General features: G+C 48.4%; 10 protein-coding genes across 10 annotated transcripts; 7 read left to right on the top strand and 3 right to left on the bottom strand.

The window, feature by feature from the left end:
• Positions 1-1,145: 1,145 nt before the first annotated feature.
• On the top strand, positions 1,146-3,328 carry N7498_003580 (Zn(II)2Cys6 transcription factor; the record flags this gene model as incomplete). Its single annotated transcript, XM_058450642.1, has 2 exons — positions 1,146-1,300; positions 1,381-3,328. The coding sequence occupies 2 exons, from the start codon at positions 1,146-1,148 to the stop codon at positions 3,326-3,328; spliced, it is 2,103 nt and encodes a 700-aa protein (XP_058310104.1).
• Positions 3,329-3,428: 100 nt separating this feature from the next.
• Positions 3,429-4,323, bottom strand: N7498_003581 (3-hydroxyanthranilate 3,4-dioxygenase; the record flags this gene model as incomplete). The annotated part of the gene is made up of 4 exons (XM_058450643.1): positions 3,429-3,794; positions 3,864-3,877; positions 3,945-4,155; positions 4,201-4,323. 4 exons carry the CDS (start codon positions 4,321-4,323, stop codon positions 3,429-3,431), a joined length of 714 nt encoding a protein of 237 aa, XP_058310105.1.
• Positions 4,324-4,611: 288 nt separating this feature from the next.
• Positions 4,612-5,755, top strand: N7498_003582 (amidohydrolase family protein; the record flags this gene model as incomplete). The annotated part of the gene is made up of 2 exons (XM_058450644.1): positions 4,612-5,234; positions 5,290-5,755. The coding sequence occupies 2 exons, from the start codon at positions 4,612-4,614 to the stop codon at positions 5,753-5,755; spliced, it is 1,089 nt and encodes a 362-aa protein (XP_058310106.1).
• A 261-nt stretch (positions 5,756-6,016) lies between these two features.
• On the top strand, positions 6,017-7,623 carry N7498_003583 (aldehyde dehydrogenase; the record flags this gene model as incomplete). Its single annotated transcript, XM_058450645.1, has 3 exons — positions 6,017-6,426; positions 6,477-6,700; positions 6,755-7,623. 3 exons carry the CDS (start codon positions 6,017-6,019, stop codon positions 7,621-7,623), a joined length of 1,503 nt encoding a protein of 500 aa, XP_058310107.1.
• Positions 7,624-7,944: 321 nt separating this feature from the next.
• On the top strand, positions 7,945-8,412 carry N7498_003584 (RidA family protein; the record flags this gene model as incomplete). The annotated part of the gene is made up of 1 exon (XM_058450646.1): positions 7,945-8,412. The coding sequence occupies one exon, from the start codon at positions 7,945-7,947 to the stop codon at positions 8,410-8,412; it is 468 nt and encodes a 155-aa protein (XP_058310108.1).
• A 3,899-nt stretch (positions 8,413-12,311) lies between these two features.
• N7498_003585 (uncharacterized protein) lies at positions 12,312-13,539 on the top strand (the record flags this gene model as incomplete). Its single annotated transcript, XM_058450647.1, has 2 exons — positions 12,312-12,361; positions 12,420-13,539. The coding sequence occupies 2 exons, from the start codon at positions 12,312-12,314 to the stop codon at positions 13,537-13,539; spliced, it is 1,170 nt and encodes a 389-aa protein (XP_058310109.1).
• A 719-nt stretch (positions 13,540-14,258) lies between these two features.
• On the bottom strand, positions 14,259-15,626 carry N7498_003586 (uncharacterized protein; the record flags this gene model as incomplete). Its single annotated transcript, XM_058450648.1, has 1 exon — positions 14,259-15,626. One exon carries the CDS (start codon positions 15,624-15,626, stop codon positions 14,259-14,261), a length of 1,368 nt encoding a protein of 455 aa, XP_058310110.1.
• A 1,435-nt stretch (positions 15,627-17,061) lies between these two features.
• Positions 17,062-17,899, top strand: N7498_003587 (uncharacterized protein; the record flags this gene model as incomplete). Its single annotated transcript, XM_058450649.1, has 5 exons — positions 17,062-17,102; positions 17,333-17,337; positions 17,424-17,600; positions 17,657-17,789; positions 17,848-17,899. 5 exons carry the CDS (start codon positions 17,062-17,064, stop codon positions 17,897-17,899), a joined length of 408 nt encoding a protein of 135 aa, XP_058310111.1.
• A 2,418-nt stretch (positions 17,900-20,317) lies between these two features.
• On the top strand, positions 20,318-20,698 carry N7498_003588 (S-adenosyl-L-methionine-dependent methyltransferase; the record flags this gene model as incomplete). The annotated part of the gene is made up of 1 exon (XM_058450650.1): positions 20,318-20,698. The coding sequence occupies one exon, from the start codon at positions 20,318-20,320 to the stop codon at positions 20,696-20,698; it is 381 nt and encodes a 126-aa protein (XP_058310112.1).
• An 856-nt stretch (positions 20,699-21,554) lies between these two features.
• Positions 21,555-22,229, bottom strand: N7498_003589 (glutathione S-transferase family protein; the record flags this gene model as incomplete). The annotated part of the gene is made up of 1 exon (XM_058450651.1): positions 21,555-22,229. One exon carries the CDS (start codon positions 22,227-22,229, stop codon positions 21,555-21,557), a length of 675 nt encoding a protein of 224 aa, XP_058310113.1.
• Positions 22,230-23,465: the final 1,236 nt, after the last annotated feature.

The raw sequence follows: 23,465 nt of genomic DNA on the forward strand, positions 1-23,465 counted from the left end.
TCAAGGCGCCGAGATACGCGGAGATCTTCGTTGACGTCGACTTGACGGTCTGGACAGTCTCGTGATCTGTGCACCATTGCCTCTTTTGCAAGGAGCACGATCGATCATTGAGTGCCATCTGATCCCGAGTCCAACACCTTCATGCAGTGAAGATCGCAGTGGGATCCAGGCGATACCCAGATCCGGTTCCGGTTCCGGTTCCTGTTCCTGGTCGGACCCATGTCTGGGCCGGGCTAAATGGGGCAAGTGAAATGGAGAAAGCCACAGATACACAATTACCCTTTGAAGACCCATTCTCTCGGTTCCCCGAAGGCTCTCCGGCATGTCCTCCCCGCGGTCCGGATAGCGCTTCCTGTTCCTGGCGCCGTTCCTAGGTTTGCACGTCACCATCTATAAGTCCGCCCCTTCTGATCACTCTCTGCGTAGTAGACGCGCAATATGCAGATTGAGGGCGAGTGTCCAGATTACGTCTGGCGTCGCATACAGTTGCTTTTCCCGGGCGGTTGATTACAAACGTGCCGGCCCTAGTCTAATTGAGCCTTGAAAGCTTTTGGGACTCGGAATACCCGATATCTGGATATGGAAGGACAAGTCTGGTGAATATTGAAAAAAGGAGAACGTTAAGAGGGTTCCCGTAGATAAGGAAGAAAGCCCGCCACAGATTTGGAAACCATTGAAGTTAAAGTTGGAAGCGAAATAGAGACAGATGCTCGCCATTACATTATCTATCGAGCTCAGAGTATCTACCCTATGCGTGATATAACTGGCGGCGCCCTCGCTCGGTCCGCAGTCAGGTACGCCAGGCTGCAAACTGCAGATCACTGATCTATCTTTTTATATTTGAGGCCAAAGTACGCATTGGCAGATCGCTCGAAGGCTGAAAATCCCATGAAGCACATATAGGACAGAAACATTTCAAGAACCGGCCAATCATTGGAAGGAACTTTGTAATTCCATCGGTACTGGACTCGTGCTGAGTGGGCCTGCACAGTGGACAAGCTCTCTACCCCACAGCCCAACCGAGCGCTCGCCTCCGTCGGCAGATATGGGTTCCGAGAGAGTGCGGGGACTGTGTTGCTTCCGACCGACCAGGATGTACTTCGCCTCCTCCAACTTCCTTCGAATGCGATATCCCTTTCGACCTTATGTACGAGCGACAGAGGGTTTGGCGCGCTTGTCAAGCATGTCGCCGCAAAAAGATCAAATGCGACGGAGAGCACCCGTGTCAGAGCTGCACGCGCAGCAAAGCCGAGTGCGTCTATGTTGAACCTCATGGAAACATGAGGCTAGTGGATCCACAGTATGTTCCTCCTACAGGGATTTTATCACTTTTATTCTCTTGGATTTGGCAGCAACGAGACCCACTAAATACCGTTATAGATACGTTATGCAACTTGAGGATCGCATCGCAGTGATGGAAAAGCAATTGAAACAGCAGTCACCTACCTGGGAGCAACCTGGAGACTCTCTTATTTCATCCGAACAACATGTAATCGAGGATGAGCGTTCTCGCTGGCCGGCGGCTCCCGCTTCCGATGGTGCACTATCCGACCCGCCAGAGGCATTCTTGCGTGCATCATCTTCCACAGATGCCGCGGCTCAGACAGCAGAGTCAATACCAATTTACTGCTCTCCAATGACAGGGAATAGCACCCACAGAGTGCTAACTGAAATGGCTTTCGAGAGTCTTGGTGCCGAACAAAGCAACACATCGCTAATTGCGGAGCCAACTCTCGACGTGACAAGATTGGAAGAACCAATCCTGCACGCTCTGATTGAAATATTTTACTCCTCTATTTACCCCATTTTCCCTATCATTCACCGGCGCAACTTCCAGTCGCAATATGACCGTTTGACATCTGCTTGGAAAGACGGCAGGGGCACTGGCAATGACGATACCGACTTTTCGTTTCTCTTGTATGCGCTTCTCGCCGTGGCCGCATCGATTCTCCCATCAGAACACACAGTCTTCGATCAACCCGGCCTGGAAGTATACAAATGGGTGGATCTAGCTGATCTTCTCTTCTCACATGCAACTTCTGTGTCCCCGGGGATTCAATATCACCAGAACGGGACTTCTGCAATCAATGTCGTTATCGCGCAAGGTCTTCTTAGTCTCTATCTGACTGAGAAAGGCAATGCAAATGATGCATGGGTCACCGCCGGCCATGCAATTCGCCTGTATCAGGGCCTGGATATCGAGGACAGCGTAGATCCTTGCGCAAATGCGGGCAATCTGCCAAGCACCCGCAGCAATATTTGGTGGTGCTTATACATCTTAGACCGCTCTCTCTCGACCGCATTGCTGAAGCCCTTGGCTATTGACGATGCCGAAAGTGACATTGAACCCTACGACGAGGAGGAAATCTCAACATCGACTCTGGGAACAAAGACGAACCCCTGGTTTTCAGTTATTGCGGAATTTCACATTACTATGGGTCGCATCTACCGGTCTGTCCGATACATTCGCAAATCCCAGCCATTCAAGGGTGCCGAATTGAAAGATACTCTGCGATCATATGTGAAAAAACACGATGCAGAGCTTGAAAAGTACTATACCAAGCAGGTACTACCGAAGATCGATGCACCTAGTCAAGCAATGGGGCCGCTTGTACTGCAGACAATTGCAGTTTCATCCTACTACATCGGACTTGTTTTGCTATATCGTACCTTTATCGAGCGATTCAACATCGCCGAGCCAGAGATATTCCTTCGCTGTGCAGAAGCTGCATCGAACTGCATCAAAGTTACCCCGCAAGTGATTGCCACTGTTCCTGCTAGCCACTTTGTCATTCAACAGAGCCGTGCAATCTATGCCAGTGCCAAGGTACTTTTGCATTGTATGCGGCTGGCCCGTAACCCGAGCTTTACGCGCAAGGCATGGCCAGATGTCGAGAGCGGTTTCAACATGCTGCGAGATATCAAGATCCAATGGCCTGAAATCAAGAAATACCAAGTCCTTACTGAAGAGGACATGCATACGACGCAGATAGATCTTCAGAAACATGACTTGTTTCAAAGGACGTTCGATCGCTACGGGCGGGCTGGTCAAGATCACCATGAGTTTGATCGCCAATCAAAGCGACGCAAGATATCACAAAGTACCTGTCACTCCCAGACTTCCACTGCTGCTGCGACTCAAAAGTCACCGGTGATACGCGAAGAGAGTGATTGCCCCCTGGTGGACCAGATAACTATTCCTGATGGTTCTTTTCTCTCCGACTTCGTCCCTCTATCCACCACATCAGAAGATTCACCGGACAACTTTTTCGGAGATGCTATGTTGATGGCTTCCATTGATCAATTCTTCTTACAGCAAGAGCGATAGAGAATTTCTACGTCTCTCTTGAATAAATATCAATCTAATGAGCTCAGTTTCGAGCCCCCGTTTCATCCTGATAGACATAATCCAGACATTCACAAACATCTCAATGTGGTGGAGCAATCTGCCCACATGAACCACATTTCCGCTTATCTTCGTTTTCCATCCAGTCATTAACCACCTGTTTCAGTTGTTCCTCAATATCTTTGCAATAAAAAGCTTCTTCTCGTATGATCGTCGGAGTACCCTTATGCGCCTCCTCATTTTCACAGTACCATCTTATGCGATCGATCATCTGAGCAGGTCGAGTGCATTCCATGACCAGGCCAATTGTGTCTTTGTACCTTCTCGGAGAGTGGGCAGTGTTTGCTGGAACGAGAAATGTCTCTCCTTCTCGGATGACAATATCTCGAAAGGAGCCGTTCTTGACGATCTTGAGGAGCATCTCGCCTTTGATCTGGTAGAACCATTCCTGTGGAACAGCGTCAGTTTTGAGTAATGTGCATATTGACAGTCCCGCCTGGACAGATTAGTGGATTACCTCTGTCTCATTAACTATATGATTCATAGTTTAGTGTCTCTAAAAATATCGAGCTTGTTATTTCTTGAAATGAGCACTCACTGTGATAGTCATTCCTTGTGTTCGGTCCACCAACGGCCATCAGAATGAAGTCTTTGCCAGAGTATAGGCAACGATTGTTTATTGGTGGCTTCAGATTGTCCGCGTTCGCAGCAAGCCACGAAGATAAGGCAATGGGTCCTGGGACAGAGGATGCTGAAGGAGTCTCCATAATGCAGTACCGAGGCACAGAGTTGATCCGGAACAATAGGCTCTGTGATAGAAATCGGTCTTAAATGATGTATTTGAACGCAGTTACGGCGTTATCCGCATCGACTTTGCTCGGGGCATTCGCATGCTCTGTGAGATACGGCCTTGGCATGGCGCCAGCCGACCCGGAACGCCATCCGATTGCTCGGCCGGATGTATCCGAGAGCACCATGACTGCCTCAGACAGCGCAGTATGAATTCGCGCCCGAGTTGTGCTGGTAACTGTATTTCAAAATGGTATCTAATTACGCTGGCTAGACTACTAAAGAATTCCAAGGAATGAAGTATTCGAACGAGCTGACTGATTTTCCAAAACAGCTATTTGGATCAAGACCACGCCTATCTCCACCAGTGCAAAATGACAGTTAACTCATTTTGTTGCTCTTGTGCAGCAAATTCAACTCGACATGAGCATCACGGTCCTCATGGAACCTTTCGAATCGACATGCACACACATATTATGCCACCATCTTTACCTGATTTCTCGAAATCTCATGGATCCCCTACGGACGAAGCGCAAAGTTGGATGACTCTCAGACCAAACAGACACTCAGTCCCTGGATCAAATGGTAAAAATGGGACAACTTCCGACAAAGTCGACATGTTTGTTGGCGACCAGTTCTTTCGGACGGTGGAACCCAACTGCTTTGATCCGGACGTACGCATGAAAGAGATGGATGCAACAGGAGTCGACATTCAAGTTATCAGCACGGTTCCCATATTGTTCTCATACGACAAGCAGATTGAGCCTGCGGCAGCACTAGCTCGCTACCTAAATGATCATATAGCCTCTGTCTGTTATGAACACCCGCATCGATTTATCGGGCTAGCCACTGTACCCTTGCAGGATGTGTCAAGCTCAGTCATCGAATTGAAACGAGCCAAGTTGGAACTGGGACTGAAAGGTGTGGAGATTGGCACCGAAATCAACGGGCGCGCGCTGGACCACCCTGACTTCGAACCATTCTGGGCTGCATGCGAGGACTTGGATGTTCCGATCTTTGTTCACCCCCTTGGATATGAACTGGAACGCGAGAACAAAGCTCGATGGGGATGCTACTGGTCAGCATGGCTGATCGGAATGTAAGTATTCCATTTATTATCATGCTATTGATAACGCTAATCATGCCATCTTCAGGCCGAGCGAGACTGCGCTCGCAATGCACGCCCTTCTCTCCTGCGGTATCCTAGTCCGACATCCTAAGCTGCGTTTTTGCTTCGCCCACGCAGGCGGCGCGTACCTTCCTCTGCTCGGACGAATCCAGCACGGGTACAACTGTCGTCCGGACCTAGTGGCCCATAGTTCCCAGGGAGTGTCCCCGCAGAGCTATCTTGGGTCACATCAGCATAATATCTGGATTGACAGCTTGGTACATGATCCAGACCTTCTCGAGCTGATCTGCAAGAAGATTGGGCCGGATCGGATAGTGATGGGCAGTGATTATCCTTTCCCACTTGGTGAAATGCCGGTACCTGGGGAGATGTTGGCTAGCAACGAAGAGGTTGGGGAGCTGCTTTCAAAGGAGGCGAGGGCGCGTATGCTTGCTCGTAATGCTATTGAGTTTCTGGGGCTACAGGATATGTTCATACAGCATAAGTTCTAATATAGTAAGCTGAATGGATTTTAATTCTGGAGAAAAGCGACATACCATTTCTGTAAAGCGCATCTTCTATAATTAGTTTGAATGACGGCGCTTATCGGCTGGCGTACGGGGATCGAATCGGAGTGCTATCCGTTCGAGATCGGCGCTTCTGGTGGAGACGACCATTACAAGAAACAATATGTACTAGGTGTCCTCCGCTCTCAGAGACGAACTAGGATCTGAAATACCTACCTGGTCTTCTACGTCAGTGTCTGGCTCAACATGGATACCATTTCTACACTATGGGAGCTCGACACCCCCGAGCGAGCGAATAACTACCCGACCGATTCCGCAGGTAGCCCTTTTCGCATCCAAAATTTCATTGACAATGAATTTGTGGAAAATACCAAGACAGATGAATGGATTGACACATTCAACCCACGAACTGGCGAAGTATTGGCCCAGGTTCATAAAAGTACGGCATCCGACGTGGATCGAGCGGTGGACGCCGCCTCCAGAGCATTTCCGTCTTGGTCTCGAACTACGAGACAAGAAAGATCAGAGATATTACTGCGGATTGGCAGCATCTTGGAGGAGAAGAGAGAGCTTTTTGCAGTGTGGGAGAGCATTGATCAAGGAAAAACGCTGGCCCGTGCTAGGATCGAGGTTGATCGCGCGATCTCAAATTTCCGGTAAGATTTTCTCAGATCCTTGTACTTTCACAATATTGACACATTTGAAGATATTTTGCGACCTACATCCTTCACGAGGAGGGCGCTGTTCGATTCGTTGACGGACCATCCTCGACTTTGACATACGAGCATCGATCACCGGTGGGAGTTTTTGCACTCATATCGCCATGGAATATGCCTCTTTATCTCTTGACATGGAAAATTGCACCTTGCCTTGCATTTGGATGCACGGGCGTGGCAAAGCCGAGCGAAGTTACAAGCATAACAGCATTCTGTACGTGGCCATCTAGAGACCCTTGACCAAAGTAACCCGCTGATCTCAAAATAGTGCTAGGTGAGGTATTCCGACAAGCCAAATTACCCCCCGGGGTAATGAATGTCGTCTTTGGAGATGGACCCGGTGCCGGATCAACGCTTGTCAAGTCGCCTCGCGTCCGCGGCGTCTCATTCACGGGCGGCACCAGTACAGGAATTCGCATCAGACAAGACACAGTGGCCGATATTGGCAAGCACCTCTCACTGGAGCTTGGTGGGAAGAATCCCACCTTGATATTTGATGACGTCGATCTGGCCAAGGCAGTACCTCTGGCTGCTCAAGCATCTTTTGAAAACAGCGGCCAAATATGTCTATGTGGCTCACGGATCTATGTTCATCGCAAAATCTACGAGACGTTCCTATCTGAATTCGTGGAATACGTTCAAAGGAACTATCGCTGTGGAGAGACCGTTGGGCCAGTCGTCTCCCGACAGCACTATGCCAAGGTTCGGTCTTATCTGCTCCAGGCCCAAGAGGAGAATGCAAGGTTCCATACCGGCGAGCTCCCCGATGAAGCTCCACAGAATGGCTATTGGATCAAACCGACGGTGCTAGGTGGAGTCCGCACAGACAGTCGGGTGATGCGCGAAGAAATCTTCGGACCCGTCGTCACTGTGTGCCCATTTGAGACGGAGGAAGAGGCCATTGAGCTCGCAAATGACAATCCGAATGGACTAGCCAGTGTCCTCATGACCACTGATGTATCGCGGATGCGCCGAGTCGGGGAACGGATCGATGCCGGGCTGGTGTGGGTAAACTGCTGGCTGGTACGCGAGCTTGGAACGGCATTTGGAGGTATGAAGGTGTCTGGAACAGGTCGAGAAGGAGGTGCCCAGAGTCGTGATGTCTTCACCAATTTGCGGACACTCCATGTACGGTAATGTAGTTCAAGATAGTTTGAAATTCACTTTAGAGGACATGCCGCGAGAAACGAGATACCAACTGTGGCCTCGGATCGCGGCCCGGTCGGATCTATCCGAAGCTTTGGCGGCCACCTGAAGATGCAAATCATCTCTGAAGCATTCACTTTCTTTAGCTCTGCTCATTTTCCAGTAAACTCACAACGCTTTCTTTCAAACTTTCTTTTCTTCATCTCCGCGCGTCTTCCAACACGTCCAGTGTCATTTATTTCCCCCAAATTCCGAAGAAGAGCTCAGACACTCCGCCATCTACATCGGGGCAAACAAATAGCATCCGTCAACATGGCCCAGAGCATGCCATATTTCCGACCCGCAAACCACGCCCAAGGGCTCGCCAACTACCCCCACGCGCGAACAGTGCCGTCTGCCGATGGCAAAAGCCGATACATCTACGTCTCTGGGACATCGTGTCGCCGCGGCGACGGCAGCTTCCATGGAGCCACTCGCGGAGAAGACGGCTCCTTGATTGTCAACATCAAAGACCAGACTGGCGCCGTTCTGTCTAACATCAACGCGATCATCGAAGGAGCTTCTGATGGACAAGCCAATATTTCGAACGTGGTCGATGCCACTGTGTTCCTGACGAACATGGAAAAAGACTATACTGGGATGAACGAGGCGTGGAATGGAACTTGGTCTGATCGCACGGATGCCCCGGCTCGAACGACGGTTGAAGTGCGGGCTTTGCCTCGGGAGGAAATCATCGTGGAAATCAAGTGCACCGCTTACTACGAAGTCTGTCAGACTTGAAAGGGCTACAGTGGCGAGCGCTATTACCTTCTATGTCATGAACATGAAGATGCTCAGGTTCTGGTACTGTACCACGTTACGTAAAATTACATAGAAAACAATAAACTGGAAATCTATGGAAATTTGTAATAGATCCCTTCAAATCACAAAACATTCTGCAAATGAGATAAACAGGATCGAGTGCCTTCAACGATCGGTGGGTGTGTGGCTGAGTGTATTAAAATATATCACGAAAAAGCTCAACTACGGTTCAAGCCCTGCTGCTATCTCTCTTACGCTACAGCTACGTAAGGCGACGCTCTAGAACAAGGACTATCGTGCCACATCAGTCTATCTTGTTAAGAGCCTTAGTAATTATCTATGCGACGTGTAACAGTCTATCTATTCAGAATGATTAGTACATATACGTAGAGAACATAATTCCACGTACTTGTAACAGACTATATAATGAGCTTCGAGGTGGGGTCTATTCCTAGAATGAAATCGTTCACGATCTAGAATATGGTGCTTCTTTCAGACCTCTCTTTTATAGCAGCGGGTTTTACAGGCATTATAGAAAGCCCTTATGCTGATTCTAATGCTGTTAGTATGAAAGAAATGGTTAAATTTAGTATGGGAAGGATAAATATAGCATGAAAGCGTCGAGTTTAAAATTCAGGATGACCAATCAGATTCGGCAAATGCAGAAGAGAAAAACCGCAAGTTTAACTTTCTAACCTCCAGGAACGCCCGCAGATGACTAGTGCATGATGACTGTCTACCAGGAGAGGCAGGAAGTCGATTTAAACATGAATGGTCTTTATCTGATTAAAAGCAATCGCATAACAGGCTGGCAGAAGGAACACCAAGACACCAAACACATGCAGAAGAATCACGGCAATTGGCTTGATGAAGGTGACCACCGGTATTCCTACATATTCCAATAGCAACATCCCAGTGAAGAACTCGAGCAGGCTTTGGGTTGACAAGAGGACCTCTTTGCGCGCCCATTGGAAGTCAGCGCGATGGCGGAAGAGGGTATGCAAGTGTACATCGAGCAAAATGCGACCAGCCAGCATCCAAGCTAGGAAAGCCCCAGGCGTCATGACAAGACTTGGAGCTTCCACAATTTGGCGGAGGCCCCAATCGGTGCACGTAGATGCTTGCACTATTGGTGTGGCAAACCAAATATAACGTGGAGTCTGCTTAGTCTCCATTAGACCAAGAAAGGTAACCTAGACAGAAAATTCAATGAGCCAAAGCATTAAAAACTCACTCAGGGGAAAAATTGCTATACCTCCCAAGTGATATGTATCACAGGATTTAACATTGACCATTTGGCCGGCGTTAGCGATGTCAGCATTAACCCGATCGCCCCATTAGAAGCAGCGAAGAGCAGCGCGCGACTCCAGGGCAGATCAAATACGCACATCTGCTTGCTGAACTTTTGGATTGAACCCCGGGAAGCTCCAATGCCGCGTACGGGAAGCAGCCTGTGAAGCCTCTCAGGGACGGCAATAGATAAAATATAGAAAACACAACACAATATGAGAATTGCTGCTGGGTGCTGCGTCCAGTGCGAGATAACATCTCTATTTCCGTATAGCAGACGGCCTGCTGCGGAAATAATGAAAGCCAATGACATCATACGCAGACTGACGAAGTAGTGGAATTGATGAATGAGAGAGCGGTTAAAGTTAATGACGATCGCCAATGCATCAATGGCAGCCATAAGCCCTAACGCAAACCAGACATCAAGATAAAATAGACTAATGTCTATGTCATTGTGACCGCTGTCAGCAATATTTATGAGATTGGTGGCTGGGGCGGATGCGTTCTCAGTAGGGCTGCTGGGCTCCCAAACGTTGGCACAGTGAGAAAAAAAAACCAGCCATGCGAAGAACGCTATCAAGCCACCCAGCAGAAGCAACCAGAACTTCAGAGCGCAATAGTAGATTGATTGTTTGGGCAGTAGCGTAGTGATAGCAGACAATTCAATCATAGCACCTTTCATTTCTCCGATGTTGAATTTCTTTTCCCCTATGCAATGTATGTCAGTCAAAAAGATCTGATGGTAGCCCTGACTAAAGCCAGATTAAAATCTATCAAGCTATACAGCATAAAACAAAAGTAAAGGAACATAAGGCAATGAAGATAGGGGTGTCGGTCTGAGATAAACATACCAGTCGGGTTCTGATCTGCTTCCAACCCCATTTCAATAGTGATGGTTTTTATATAAACTTCACAAGCATGAGAATATGCTGATAAAAAGAATCATACGATGAATATGAGAGATTGTCAAGAAAAAAAGGTGAGAATATAAATAATGAAAAGAAAATTCTGAGATATGACAAGAAATAAACCTTCAAGCTAGAGCAGGGCATCTATGGCTAAAATTACTCGTCTAAAATTATGCCCTTTTTTGTTTACATGCGTTTTTTGTTTGCATGCGCTTTTTGTTTGCATGCGCCATTTTTTGTGTACACTATTTATCCACATGCGTCATTTATCCACATGCGGTATTTATTCACATGCGTTATTTACTCACATACATTATTCAGCAAATCGGGTATTCTGATTGAAAGCTAATTTTGGAATTTCTGATTCATTGTAGAAATCGAGTCCCCGACTAATCGAGCTTGCGGTATAGGTGGGCCAAAAACAGACGCTACATATGAAGATTATGCAGAAGGCCATCTAAAATGGTATGACTCGCAACTCTATTCTTGAGATCTATCAATTTTATTTGGTCGTTAAGAAAAAATTCTGCGCAGAACGGTGAATACTGAGACATAAAATGTCTTAAAAATATTGAAGGCACAATTGCACGGCATTTTTAAATGTTTCAAAACCATCGCTCGGTCCCTTGTATGACGAAACTTAAGGAATGTAGAAAAGATTCAAACAATTAAGGTGAAAAGTATATTCATTTCTGTTTGAGTCATTCTTGTTTTGATGTATACTGCGTAATCAAATGGTCGGAATGGTACGAGAGAAATTGCATGGGCGAAAGGAAGTAAAAGTCTCAGGCTCCAGCACATAATCGTCCATTCCCTGCCTCCTCCATCCATGAGCACCAGCCTCCAAAGAAAATAAAGAAAATTCTTTTTCCAAATTTCTATAGAAGGACCTTCAATTCCGACAACTTTCTACACAGAAATCGACATCTTGAACCGACCTCTTGTCCAAGCCATTACTGTTACTTCCAGCCCGCTGCTGCAGATGAACGCCCACTCAAATATGCGGCCAGTAAATGGTTCAATAGATGCGTCGGTTGATTCTGGCGTTTTCGAAATACAGCACACCCTCGTCGAGCTTCAAAACGCAGAGGAACAACTTATCGTTGATGACTCGGCTGTCCAATCATCTCCCTTACCGAAAAGGCCCCCTGTTCAACTTGCAGCTCAAGTAGAAACTTGGCCTGTTCACGGTGAAGAGAATGAAGGAGACATATATCCTTCCAAGTGGAGATTAACGCTGATAACCGTTGCATTGTGCTTATCGGTCTTTTGTATGGCACTGGTACAATCGCGCCTGAATCTACCCTAATTTGCTTGCGCTTTGTAATTGCTGACATCATGGTTTGACAGGACAACACCATAATTGCCACGGCTATTCCTCATATAACAGATCAGTTCCACAAGGTAGATGATGTCGGTTGGTATGGAACCGCTTATCTGCTCACAACTAGCACGCTGCAGCTTCTATTTGGGAAGCTATACACATTATACTCGGTGAAAATCGTCTATCTCACTGCACTTTTTATCTTTGAACTTGGTTCTTTTATCTGCGGGATTACTCCTAACTCCCTCGGACTAATACTGGGCAGAGCAGTGGCTGGCATGGGAGCGGCCGGAATTTTTTCGGGTGCCATTTTAATAATAAGCCGGACGGTGACCTTGAAACAGCGACCCACATACATGGGTCTAATTGGAGGCATGTACGGCATTGCTTCTGTAGCAGGCCCGCTGTAAGTCATTTCTTTATACCAATATGGCGGAAAAATATTGACTAAATGATTTACGCAGCATGGGAGGTGCTTTTACAGATCACGTCACATGGCGCTGGTGCTTCTACATCAATCTGCCTTTTGGCTTGGTGACGGCCGTTTTTATCATTATCTTCTTCAAGAGTCCAAACACCAGTTCCAACAATACTTCAACATTTCTACAGCGATTGCAGATGATGGATCTGGAAGGTACTACACTGTTCGTTCCGGGAGTTGTATGCCTTTTGCTTGCATTACAATGGGGTGGCACAACATACGCATGGCAGAGTGGCCACATCATTGCTCTTTTTTCGGTCTTCGGAATTTTGGCTTTTTGCTTTGTCTGGGTCCAGATCTGGAAACAAGAAAATGCCACAGTCCCTCCCCGAGTCTTCAAAAATCGCAATGTGTGGGGCTGCGCACTCTTTGGTGCGTTCTTAGGATCTTCCTTCTTCGTGATGGTTTTCTACGTACGAAAATACATTTACCCCCAGAAAAGTGACATGGATCTGATAGCTCAGCAGACACCTATTTGGTTCCAGGCGATTAAAGGTGCATCGGCCGTCAAGTCCGGGATCATGAATCTACCCATGATTCTTTCTTTGGTTATCATGTCTATTGCCACCGGTGGTATCGTCACCGTGGTTGGCTATTATACCCCTTTCATGCTGATGTCGTCAATTCTGATGAGTGTTGGGGCAGGCATGATTTCTACATTCAAGGTCGACAGCGGTACCGCGCAGTGGATTGGATATCAGATCCTCTTTGGCCTCGGCGTTGGTAGTGGTATGCAACAGACTATGGTTGCCGTTCAGGTCTGTCTGCCGTCTGTCGATATTCCTACAGGCACCGCCATTATGATGTTCTCGCAGTCTTTGGGTGGTGCCCTCTTTATCTCTGTTGCCCAGAACGTCTTCCAGAATCAGCTCGTAACAAATATTTCTGCCGCCCATATTAGAGGTCTTGAGCCGTCAATGATTATTCACACTGGCGCCACGGAAATCCAAACAACGATACCTCAGAAGTTTTTGCCAGTAGTGCTGGCAGCTTACAATACTTCTTTGACACATGCTTTCTATGTGTCAGTCGCCATGGCATCACTGTCTATAGTTGGTGTCCTCTTTGTTGAATGGAAGTCAGTCAAAAGGGGTGAAGAGTGAGATGGAGACCGGTCCTTGGATATAACCGGTCCCCTTTTGGGAAACTTTTACACACTCTAGCTGGTCTATATTAAGCAGTTCAATTTGTATGGTGGTATCCAACCTGCAGCCTAATCACCGTGGCCAATGGCATGAGGCGTTGGCTGCCAATACCTTCATTTGTATCTCATCACGGAACGCAGACCTAGAATCACAAGCGCGTTCGGGTGATTTGCGTTATGATTCGAGAAAGAGTCGAAGGGAGCAAGTGGTGACATCGTATCTCGATAGTACTGTACAGCCATGAGCATCTCAGGGCTTATTTTTCTGGAAGCCACTGCAGCTTCCTCTTAGGTTACATGAGTGTAGGTGAAGTCTACTTGAAGAAACACTCTCACAATTGAAAAACAGCATACGCTACGCAGGAGGTAGGGGGAGGTCCCCAGCAGATCTTCAATCTACGTGGCACACACAAACCCGTTACTCTAAATAACCTTAATTTATTTCAGCCAATCCTAATGTCAAGAAATAAGCAACAAACTAAATTTTCTTTCTTTTTTTTAAAAAGAAATTTTTTTACATTGCATATAGCTCTCTAGGCACAAGATAAGCTATCTACCAAAACGCAAAACAGAACAAGCAAAACCACCACCGGTGCTTTAGCGAGTTGCAATTCCAAAAAGCTTGAGTTTCTCAGATATGCTCATTTGCTGGATTGAAATTTCGCCAAATTAATAAACTTAAATGACAAGACCGAGAACCAGAGCTCCCACAACAGCAATATTGCCTGAGACTCGGCTTGCAGCACCCGTAAAGAGAGGGGCGGAAGGGGACGCTGAAGTAGGTCCAACAGATGACGTGGATCCGCTGCCTCCCTGCGCGTCGCAAGCAGCCTTCTCGGAGGCGCAGGTTGACAGGTTTGCACCGGGGGCACCACGGCAAGTATCATACTTAGCCTGGCAGTCACCCGCGGGCTCCGAAGTTGGCTTCACAGCCCCCGTTGTAGTCGAGGTAGTGCCTCCATTCGCATCGCAGGCAGCCTTCTCAGAGGCGCAGGTCGACAGGTTTGCACCGGGGCGGCGACGGCAGGTGTCGTATTTAGCCTGGCAGTCACCCGTGGGCTCCGGGGTAGGCTTCACAGCCCCAGTTGTAGTCGAGGTAGTGCCTCCATTCGCATCGCAGGCAGCCTTCTCAGAGGCGCAGGTAGATAGGTTTGCACCAGGGGCGCCACGGCAGGCATCGTACTTGGCCTGACAGCTCGATCCAGCACCTTCACATGCGGCCTTCTCAGAGGCGCAGGTCGACAGGTTGGCACCAGGGGCACCACGGCAGGCATCGTATTTGGCCTGACAGCTCGATCCAGCACCTTCACACGCGGCCTTCTCAGAGGCGCAAGTCGACAGATTGGCACCAGGGGCACCACGGCAGGCGTCATACTTAGCCTGGCAGTCGCTCGAGGGTCCCGGGGTTGGCTTCACAAACTGCGTCGTAGTTGAGGATATGTCGCTATTCGCATCGCAAGCAGCCTTCTCAGAAGCGCAGGTCGACAAGTTTGCACCAGGGGCGCCACGGCAGGCATCGTACTTGGCCTGACAGCTCGATCCAGCACCTTCACATGCGGCCTTCTCAGAGGCGCAGGTCGACAGGTTGGCACCAGGGGCACCACGGCAGGCATCGTATTTGGCCTGACAGCTCGATCCAGCACCTTCACACGCGGCCTTCTCAGAGGCGCAAGTCGACAGATTGGCACCAGGGGCACCACGGCAGGCGTCATACTTAGCCTGGCAGTCGCTCGAGGGTCCCGGGGTTGGCTTCACAAACTGCGTCGTAGTTGAGGATATGTCGCTATTCGCATCGCAAGCAGCCTTCTCAGAAGCGCAGGTCGACAAGTTTGCACCAGGGGCACCGCGGCAGGCATCGTACTTGACCTGACAGCTCGATCCAGCACCTTCACACGCGGCCTTCTCAGAGGCGCAGGTCGACAGGTTTGCACCGGGGGCACCGCGGCAGGCATCATATTTGAGGTCACAAGTGGAAGCCCCAGGCGCTGCCATTGTAGCACTAAAAGAAGTAATGGCCAAGGCCAAAAGCAAGTTCACACGAACCATGAGGGCGGTGTATTTGGGGACGGTGAATATTCGAAGTTCGTATACAAATCCAATTGCGATTAGAAATAAGTATGGGTGAGGTTGCCCTTATTTATAGATGGTACACCTGAAGTATTCTTATCCACTTACATAAACATCCTCCACAAGCTCGTATCATGTCTGACTATGAATACTTTTGAGACAATTAGGTACTACACAACTGATGCTAGAGATTGCGTAATAATTTTTATTTCCAAAAATATTGTTAACTTTTCTTAATATAGAAAGAACAAGCAGGCTATGGGAAATGTCTTGCTTTGATGTGAACCCGAGAAAATGCTGAGACATGTTTCTCGGGGGTTTTTTTAGCAAATTGCCAATGAATATGAAGCTACAGTCATATGATAATCCGGAAACGCCCAGAAAATCCAGCACAAAACCACAGGGCCACATGACATGCTTGCTCATAAGATTAAACCGCAAGTTCTACGGTTCAACGGAGAGGGTTTCCATTATTTTCTCCGGAAGAAGATTAAGAGTGGTGGTTTCCTGAAAACAGCTATCAGAGCAGTCAATCTAGAAATTGACTGCATGATCTGTTGCATGCTTAAAATTGGGGATGAAGCATGTATCAGGTGGCTTGGCTAGATTAACCTATGAGATGATATCGTTCTGATTTGAAGATTAGGCACAAAGCCGCAACATTGGAAATTGTACGCTGTATATATAGCTTCTCGTATTTTCTCAGAAATAATAACCAACCGACGAATCTTCCTCTGAATTGTAACAGATTTTAGTCCATTGTGTGACGCGGAAAAGGATGACCAGTGGTGGTCATATGACAAAAGTGATAGATGATAGCTAGTTATGTGGGAAGCACGAAATTTCATGTCTTGATTCGGCCCCCATGCCTAAAGCGGATACGAAGTTACTCTCGGCTCCGAGAAATTTAAGACACAGGGTCGCCGGGTCTTCCTCAAGCGCCCAGATCAGGATTGCCAAGGCCGGACCCACCGCCCGCCGCCCTCCGCCCCCTACATTGTCTAGGGAATTGTGTCATGAAATCCAACAATCTCTATTGCAATTCACTTGCTGATTGAGACCTCGCCTAATCATGCCACCAAAAAGTACACAGCCGTATCGCCGGGGCTTGTTGTCCATCCAAGTTTAGGTCTGGATCTGACGAAAGCCCGACAATAAGTCCAGCATAATATTTTGACAGAAAGAAGCATCGGTGTGCAAAGTAACCAAGAGTACCACCAAGACAAGGAAAGTGAAAATGCTACGATGGTAGCAAGGCTATGTTCACTAAGTCGAAAGTTTCCTAGCGTGGACAGAAATAGAAACTCAGTCTCGCACCCAGAGGGTGTGCCAAGCGTAGTGGGTCGACCCACCGGGAAACAAGCGAGGCCCTTTGGCAGCTCTATCTAAATCCGGGTATCTGCTGAAATATAGTATGAACTTGGTAGAGGTGAAGGTGAAGGCGAAGGCGATGGTGTAAGTGAAGGCAAAGGGCTATTCGTGATAACTTCCGGAGTCGCCTGGGGAGCGGAGCGGGGCGAGAGTTATGGATAGGTCACCCTAAGTGACGGGGACTGGCACCCTGGTTGTGACTTCGCGCTTAATCCCGACACTCGCACCTGATTACCCACCCCCACGCTAGTGTGAACTTTCCTCGTTGTTTCAAAAGGAAGGATAAGCTGACTGAAGCTCTTGACCTTTCACAGTGCTGGTGAGCAACCACCCTATATGCCCAGAACGTAGGCACAACCCGTTTACAAAGACCGCTGTGTGGACGTTCACCGGCTTTTACCGAAGTACCCGTGGGGCTCTGGATCCCATGTCCTGCACCTGTGGCGGCCAAGGAATGCTGCTGCGAAAAGAATTCCCACGCCTTGCTTGCCGTCAGTGGCGCAGTAGTACGGATATCCTCGTTTGGTGCAGTACATCTGCAGGATACGGAAATTGGCTACGTTGTCGTCAACAAGCAGTATCGTAGGTTTAAGACTGGGATAATAGACGAGATTGGGCGACTGCTTCTGATCCTGCAGCTCCTGAACGGGAGGGGTCGGCTAAGCCGTTGATTCTGTACGACCTCAGTGGCACCGTAGTCTCGGTGCGGCCGCTGGGCGACCTGCTCTGGGCTATACGCGTGAGAGACCTTGTAGCAAAAGCGATAGAACTGTACGTCGAAACCGAGGATGACGTTGTACGCCTGTGTATGTACCGACAATTGCCACAGTCTTGTACCGGAGGAAGAGCAGGTCGCCGTTACCAAGGTCGAGGACGAGTGAACTTACAGGAGTTATGGAAAAAAGCGATATTACCGCTAGTTGATGGCCAGTAGTTAGGGCTTCAGTGTTTTAAATGCACTTAACTAGCATACACAGAGCTATCAACTATTCGATAGCCCATCTCATCGTTACAAGTAGCATTTGATAGAGTTCGCTTTTGGTGAGGGGAGAATATAGATATCCGTTCCTTCAATCTCATAAAGGGACGAGCGACATCTCGAGTCGCTGTGACACGTGTGTCAGAAAATTGCGAGCGCCACATGGACAACCACCGAGACTTACGAAAAGAATCCGCACGTGTAACTAGTAGCTATCTTGATGGAACGAATATGGTGCGCCCTGCAATACGTCGCCACTCAGTACTAACAACAGCACGGCAGCGTACTCGCACTTACAGAAAACCCTCAACGATGGCACACTTCGTCGACACAATTGTCATGTTGGGGCCTTTCAGGCCAAAGTCTCCGTAGATGACACCCTGTTGCCCCATACAATTAGTCGATGTGTCTTAATACATAAGGGAGACAGAACTGGTGACTTGCCAGTGGTTCATCCCTTTGAGCCGACACCAAAGCAGTGAAAGCAATAGTGAGAACCTTGGACAGAAACATAATCATTCACGCCGAGGGAGGATAAATTGTAGACGATCGCAAGGGGGAAATGATCTAACCTAGATAAACACTAATCCTCGGATAGTATGGATTAATGGAGCAGTACACCAGTTATATACCACTGGCGTTACAGTCTTTCCTCTTGGACTGCACCGGAAACCATTGGCCGGAAAAGTTCCATCAAAATTACGCCGTCTCGCCGTTTGGGCTGCGCACCTTTGTAGATCTCAACCCAATAATGGAAGAGCGAAATACATTTATGAGGGTGAATTATTTAAGACGCAAGAATACCTTCCTAAGTCATCTCGTACGGCGTTACATTGCATGTGTCTTAGGTAATTAATATGCCGAAGGAACTTGGCGACGGGAGTCCTGCAATACCGGTTATTATTATACCGCATCAGCTTGTAATGAATTCTTCTTGCCGTGTCCACTCGTGGAGGATGAGTTCATCATGGCCACCGTAGTCCTCATGGTGGTCCTCGCGGTGGAGGTGCAGGATTACGTGGTGGTTACGGCGCTAGTCCTCGGGGTGCGGAGCGGGGAATTTCTTTGTGTTTGTACAGCGATGGCATGGCTAGTCGGGAATCAACGTCGGTACAAGATGAGTGTCCGTCATTGTTACTTGCCAGAATGTAAGACTCAGTAGGTGAGAAGACAGTGGAGCATTGAACCGTTCCACGAACCCTTCGCTTCAAATAGTGCACTTACAGCGCAAGGAATAGAGATTCTAAGTTTTGGGGTAGCAAAGCATTAGTGTACTAATGAATAAACTCTAAAGAGGAAGATGTGGATAAACAGAAGGAAACCCAAATCGTTATTCTGACGGACTTATGGCCAGACACGCTGCTTGAATGCAATTAATGTCAGTCATAGCGGCTCATATAAATAATGACATATCTTTACGTGGACGTCTTTCGAGCGATTGCACACTATCATAGGGGTCGACTATTATAAGGCTGCCTAATTTGCGGTGGCAACTTCCACTACTACCCCACTAGCCGCTACTATTAGCGCATCCTTAAGATATCACCCGTCTACGTCTCCAATGCTCCCGTCCCTGTATACCCCTGTCCCGCTTTAGCGGCAGCGAGCCCTTATGACATCACTGGTCCACGTTTTCCATATAGTTCCCGTCCCGCTTCCGAAGCACAGCGAACCTCAAGCCGCCTCTGATTGCGAATTTTAGTTCTCCAACCAGCTGGACAGAGGGAGGCACGAAGATGGCTGAGTGTATCTTCCGCCTTGAGCCAGAAAGTGATCTCCGCGGAGACTGCGCTCACACGAGTGGACATTGATGTGCTTCCAGACCAAAGCTAAGATGGTTTAGGCTACGTGACATCCTTGCGCATTTTGCGGCACCAATCTTATTTAGATACTACCTACTTCTCGATCAAGATCATAGCTCCACTACTCATATTTTTAGGATAGGCTGCTATTGGCCCATTCATTGGTGGCGTCTGAAAACAAGGAAAACCAGCGATACATCCCCCCCTATCCAGCATTTTAGTTTTCTGACGAGGCGTGAGACAGCAGGCGAAATACCAGATCTAGTCTCAGCATTGTACAGTGGGCCCGTGAACTCGAAAGGGTAAGTTACCCTAGCGTTCTGAGAATGAAACGTAATGACGTGCCATCCACTTGAATCATAAAGCAGCCACAGGTGCCATGAAGACATATTAGAATAGGCGACAAGAGATAAGGAATACGACGCAGGAGACGAGGGGAGTGAAGAGGCGTAAGTTGCAACAGGCAAATCTCCTGCTAATAGCCGCTATACGCGTCGCACCCTTTAGGCAACACGGACATGTCGTACGTGTTCGAAGTGGTCGGTATGCTCAGCGTCGCCCTAACTATCACGCGAACCTCTATAAAAGCATCCTTAACCACCACATGTCTACGGGCGGCAAAATGGACACGATTCTTGATGTCGGCCGTGGGCCGGGCAATGCCCGTCCGTGATCTCGCACCGTATTTTATCAACGCCATTGGCCTTGACCCATCCGAGGGTATGATCAGTAACGCCCTCTCTCTTGGTGACGTTTCGTCTAATTTCCAGCCTATACGTTTCGAAATATCTACCGCTGCAGACCTCGGTTCCGAAAGCTTGCCGCCAATTCTGGACTCTAGTATTGATCTTATCATTGCCGCGACTGCTGCACTCTGGTTTGACATGACACGATTCTAGCGTCGCGCGGCTGATGTGCTCAAGCCTGGAGGAACTGTTGCTCTTTGGGCTGCTAGTGCAGGGTACCCCCATCCAACCATGCCCAATCACACTGCTGTTCAGGCCGCCATGTTGGAGATTGGAAATAAGCACCTCAAGCCCTATATGTAACAGGGCAATCTCCTTGCCAAAGGTTCGTACACCGATCTTCCTCTCCCTGGGTCTCTTGCCGTGCTTGTCCCTGGATTCGATCGGAATACTTTCTATCGTAAAGATTGGAATAAGGGCATACCATGCGCCGAAGGTGACGAGTTCTTCGCGAGTCAACGTAACCCTCAATATCTAGCCATGGATCTCCAGGCTGCAGAACAGATGCTTGGGACCATAGGCACAGTAGCACGGTGGCGTGAAGGCCATCCGGCGATCATTGGGAGTGAGTTTGATGTTGCAAGAATGATGTGCAAAGAGATCGAGAGACTTTCACATAAAGCAGGAGTGAAGCAGGACGAGGAGGTTATCAAAATAAGTGTCGAGGGCGGATTGTAGATGGTGAAAAAGACCCATGAGTAACCTGTGAGGGGCTAAAAGTTCAATTGAAAAGGACATGAAAAGTCAGTTGTCAGCAGCATCCTGAAAGCATTTTGCCAAGAAGGCAGTCGCTCTCATCTCCCGTTGAGGATCGTGCTGCAGGATCCAGACCAATGTACAGAGAAGTGCAAAACCAGCTTCACCAACTTGCACTCTTCCATTCTTTCTTCGCCCCACTGCGACGACGCTAGCTTAAGAGATGGGTAGATCTAAATATAGAAGATATATGCATTTGGACTCAATTTAAAAAACTTCGCCTTATATCTACGAGTTCTGCCATCACATTGCCTTATTTCCCTTCCGCAGCCGCAGCCTTCGCCTTATCATCAATGGTTTTGGCAATAGCCGGGCGAGCCTTGATACGGTTCAACCAGGAATTAACATGCGGGAAGCTCTTCTCGAGATCCATTTCGTTCGACCAGAAGAGCGCAGCCACCTCAAACCACGGCACAAAAGCAGCATCGACATAGCTGTACTTGCCACCAACGAGGTACTCCTTATTCTGGAGCGATCGGTTGAGCACGCCCAAAACACGACGGATCTCGTTAACATAGCGCTCGACCGCACTGGGCACCTTCTCCGGGTGGTAGACCGTAAACCAGGTGGCCTGGCCGAAGTACGGCCCCTGACCGGACACCTGGTAGTGTAGCCACTGCTTGCTTTCGTAGTACTCCTTCGAGCCGGCGGTGAAGCTGATGGTGTGTTGCTTGTCGTATGTGTCCACTAGGTACTCGAGGATGGCGCCGGATTCCCAGATGGTGATGCCGGTGTTCGGATCCTCGAGGGCGGGAACACGACCGTTGGGATTGATAGACTCGTAGGGCTCCTTCTTTAGGTCGCCGAGATCGACCAACTTGGGCTCGTAGGGAACCTTGAGCTCTTCCAGGATCATGAGGACCTTCCAGGGATTGGGCGTGCCGGCGTGGCCCCGGAGGGTCCAGAGAGTGAGGGTTTTGAGAGACATGGTGAGCCGATGAGAAAGAGAGTTCGATACAGAGACTACACGGATCGAGGGTTGGTCTGCTTAAAAGTGTCGGTATACTCCAATGGCGGGGACATCAAGACATGAATTATTCAGTTCGGCACCCGAGAAGACCGAAGGCTTGGTAAGCTGGATAGTTAGTTAATTCTCGTGTTTTTCATCAGCAGTTGTTAGGCCTTGGTTATCAACACAAACCACGGACTATGCAGCAATCCCGCCCGGACCCCGGGACGTTGATTGGTTGGTCTCAACGCAAACAGCACAAACTACGATGCAAACAAAACTTTGGGTGGATTAATAATTGCGGAGCGTAGCGAACCATTGGTCCTTGGTCATCAACACAAACAGCACAAACTATGATACAAACAAAGCTTGCTTGAGGGTCTGGCTGGTTCTAACGCTTCTGTTAGTACCAGAAAAGGAGCCGGTGGATCTTTGCACAGTTTATCTCAGTTGGCGGCGGAATTACCGGGACTATGTAATCTGGTGGCCAAGTTGACGAGCCCACTTGACTAAATCAATGTGGCCATTTCGATTAAACATTCCCAACATCGCGTGCCCTTCTCAGGGATCGGAAGTATCTTTCATGCTGGCTGTAATTAAGTGATCCTGAATATGTACAACGAGATTTGAAACAGTACTGTCATATTCACTCTGGAAGTCTTCCCTATTCAAGTGGTTTTGTAGAGGGTCGGTAAACCCAAAATAGAGCTTTGAATGGTGAAAGCACAATTCGTCCAGTGAATCGCATTTCTATTGAGACATTCGTCAGTATGGAGAGCAGAATGCTCATAACGTAATGTACACAGGCCCATTTAGATCTACCCATTTCTTAAGCTAGCGTCTTGGTAGTGGGGCGCAGAAGGAAGAGAAGAGCGCGAGCTGGTGAAGCTGGTTTTGCACTTCTCTGTAACATTATACAAAAAGAGGTTCCTCATACAAAACCCACGGTTTACCAGGATATAATCCCACCCTAAGTGACATGACAAGGAAAAAGACCGCGACCTAGTTTGGCTGTGACAGGTTCATTCGTGGATAATTTTAGCGCCGAGCCTACAAACAAAGCGATCGTGCGACAATGAAGAGAACTCCGAGCGGCTACCCAGGAACTTGGCCATTCACAGGAAAAAGGACACTGGCCGCCAGCATGAAACAGAGTCATCAGCCGAGGGGCTTGATGGCGTTGTTCAAGGTCTCTGGGCTGCCTGTCAATACGGC

The sequence above is a fragment of the Penicillium cinerascens genome (assembly GCF_028974065.1).
Source record: "Penicillium cinerascens strain IBT 15544 chromosome Unknown contig_24_segment0_segment0, whole genome shotgun sequence".
NCBI lineage: Eukaryota > Fungi > Ascomycota > Eurotiomycetes > Eurotiales > Aspergillaceae > Penicillium > Penicillium cinerascens.